The sequence below is a fragment of the Tupaia chinensis genome, unplaced genomic scaffold (genome assembly GCF_000334495.1).
Source record: "Tupaia chinensis unplaced genomic scaffold, TupChi_1.0 Scaffold000484_1, whole genome shotgun sequence".
NCBI lineage: Eukaryota > Metazoa > Chordata > Mammalia > Scandentia > Tupaiidae > Tupaia > Tupaia belangeri.
This window is the reverse complement of record NW_006159996.1, coordinates 2,578,870-2,582,118: the sequence shown is the minus strand read 5'-3', so window position 1 is coordinate 2,582,118 and position 3,249 is coordinate 2,578,870. Positions and strand designations below refer to the sequence as shown.

The window sequence follows — 3,249 nt, the reverse complement described above, 5'->3', positions numbered from 1 at the left end:
GAAAGTGTTCCCCAAATCCTTAGAGGAGAATAGAGGAGAAGGGACTGTGTTGTGGCCATCCTCCCTGGGGAGTGATTTCTTGCTTTCTGCTTCTCTGGTGAGCACAAGCACCCTATAGCAAAAATCTCTCTCTAAAAAAAAAGTATTACCAAAGCAAATGCACAAAAGAATGAAGAATGTCTGATTTGGCTATGGTGAGTCTTTGAAAATAAAGTCATTTATGATCTTTTTTTTTTTAAAGAAGTATAAGAGATTCAAGAAATGCAGCCACAGTGTAACTCTAGTCCCTCTCCACGGCACTCATTCTTGCAGTAATGAACATGACATATTGAGTAGGTACATGAATATAGTAAAACTGGTTTTTCTTTTTTTTTTTGGAGAGGTTTTTCGCTATAGGGCGCGTGCGCTCACCAGACAGAGAGAGAGAGAGACATAGAGACAGAAAGCGAGAAATCACCCCGCAGGGGGGATGGTCACACCACAATCCCTTCTCCTCCATTCTCCTCTCGGGATCTTGGGCACGCACGCACACACGCCTGGCGTGAGTTTTAAGCCACGGGGTCCAGGACGCGAACCGTCGTTGACTACATGGGAGTCCAGTGACATAGCCATTACGCTAACTGCTGGTTCCCTAAAACTGGTTTTTCTTATCATGGAGGTCATTTGCAGAGTTTGGTACTGCTTACTTAGGTCAGTGCTTCTGCAAGAACTATATGTTTATTGGTCTAGAGAAGTGTGGTCACTAATGCAGAAATAATTACAAACTATATACAAACTATATGCAAAAGGTACATTTCTACATAAGAGTTCAGTTAATAAATTAGGAAGAAAAATAGGTCGGTTCCACTTTTTTAAGAAAACAATGCTACCTACCTACAGCAGCTAATACCTGCCAATATAACATATTGGTTAAGAGCTTGGACATTGGATTCAGTTAGACTTCATTTCAAAATTGAGAATTATGAGCAAGTTACTTAATCTTTCAAAGCCCATTTTCCCTTACATGTAAAGGGTGATCATAATTGTCACATGTAGTCCATATGTCTCAAAGGGGAAAAGCTGACTTTACTATTTTGCACTTCATCTTACTAGATAAATATGGCACTGCTCGGGCCCAGCAGGTGTCTTGGTGGTTGAGGTGCTGGAATTCCCACATAGCCCACTGCAGTTTGATTCGGTGACCTGGCAGCTTGCTTTCTAGCTCTCCCTCTCTCTCTGTCTCTGGCAAAACTCATGTGAAAAAAAATATATTAATTCTTTCGGGGGGGGGATATGGCACTGCTTTCCTCTCTCGTCTCTGGCAAAACTCATGTGAAAAAAAAATATATTAATTATTTCGGGGGGAGGGGGATATGGCACTGCTTTCCTCTCTTTTAACAGCAAGGAAATTAAGTGGAAAGCAATTTAAAACAATTAGGGATGGCCTGTAGCCTAGGAGTTAAGGGAAATGGATCCTTGCAAGGCCAACCAAGGCCTGAATCCCAGCCTCAATGACTTGAAAAACACACTAAAGCGTGTGTATCCTGACAGGATAGAGACATGGTGAAGAAATTGAACTGACTGCATACCACTGGGGTGCGTGCACACATTCTCTCTCTCTCTCTCTCTCTCTCTCTGGCAAGTGCACGTACCCTCTGTCAATTACAAAAATAATTATATCAAAACTAATGCTAGCGTCAGCAGGTGGTATAGAGGTTAAGTTTCTGGGTCACACATGGCTGAATGCAGTTTGAGTACTGGACCTAGACCAGCAGCCTGTAAATCACTACAGGCACATGTGTGCATGGGCCCCAAATCCCAAAAATGGAGGAGAAGGGATTGCAGCTAGGCCATCCCCCATGGGGGGAGATTTCTCTGTCTCTGACAAGTGCACATGCCCTATAGCAAAACAACAAAACTAACTCTGATGTACTAAGGAAAGAAGGCACAGTTATATCATATTCTAAGAGAACAGTGTCAGAGAAAATTAGTGCTATGTGGACAGAATAAACCAGGAGACAGACATTTTCACTGAACTAATTATTTGTCCTTCCTGATTAAAAAGCAGTGTATTGGGACATTACTGCACTGTTGTAACTAATGGTTTAGCAACTAATAAGAAAATTTACAAGGAACTACAATTGATTATAAGGAATTAATTTCCCATGATTTTTCCACTTATACATTCCAAAGCTATTCTAGAAAATAAACTTACATAATAATTGACCTCATCAGCATTTTTTAGAAGAATTACTTATTTTGTTATTATTATTTATTTTTAAATTTGATGAGAGAGACAGAAAGTAAATATGAGAAAGCAAGCTGCCAGATCCGAGACTGGAACTGCAGCCAACTCTGTAGTAGTCTAGCAACTTAGCCACCATGCCACCTGCCAGCCCCCTCATCAGTATTTTGAGAAGGAAGATTTAAGATAATTCATCTTGGTATAGTGGTAAAGAAAAAATGAGATACCATTTTAATTTTACTTTTTGCAAGAAGGAGCTTGAGCTCACTAGAGACAGAGTTGAGAAAGCACACCCCATGGGGAAATGATCATCCCCAACTGGAAACCTGTCTCCTCCATCTCTCCCTCTCTTCAGGATTTTGGGCACGTATGAATACACACAATGTATTTCTCAACAGCAGAGTTCAAGATCAACAGCTGTGTAGGCAATGAGGGATACGTACTCTCAACCACAAGGCCAAGAAGTTGGCCTAGGATCTTATTTTTTAAAAAAGAAACAACTACGTTAGAAATCCTGCAGGCAAGTTTAGTGTAATTTAAAAATTCACAACAGGATAACAGCAAAACCATTGCTTTGAATTTATCACAAAAAGTAAATGTGGCATAAGAAAAAACGAGTATCTTAATTGCTTAAACCGAAGTCATTTCTACAGATTGAGTTTTCTTCCATTTCTGACCCAAGATAATGACCCTGGAAATCAGGTAAGACTGGCTTCAGAAACTTGAAATCACTGGTCCCAGTCCCTCCCCTCAGACACACCTCATACTGGTAGCTGTGGGACAGGGTCCCAGTACCGCTGACGTCCAGCAGGTGGCCCGGGAAGGGGCCCTCGGGCACCGAGCAGCCCCCCAGCGAGGCCGCCCTGGCCCTCCTGCACAGCCGCGCCGCCACGCACAGCAGCACACACAGCAGGAAGAGCGACGACACCGCCGCCAGCGCGATGACCAGGTAGACGGTGAGCGAGTCGGCCTGCGCCTGCGCCGGGGCGGCCTCGGGCAGCGCCCAGGAGTGCTGGGAACAGGCG

General features: G+C 43.2%; 1 protein-coding gene across 1 annotated transcript in view; it reads right to left on the bottom strand.

Moving 5' to 3' along the window:
- Positions 1-2,589: 2,589 nt before the first annotated feature.
- The window catches only part of LOC102489946 (protocadherin beta-13), a 4,161-nt gene continuing 3,501 nt past the window's right edge, over positions 2,590-3,249 (bottom strand). Inside the window, exon 2 of the mRNA XM_006156253.3 lies at positions 2,590-3,236. Within this exon, the coding sequence (XP_006156315.1) occupies positions 2,847-3,236 (390 nt within the window). The 3' untranslated portion in view covers positions 2,590-2,846. The remainder of the gene's footprint in view (positions 3,237-3,249) is intronic.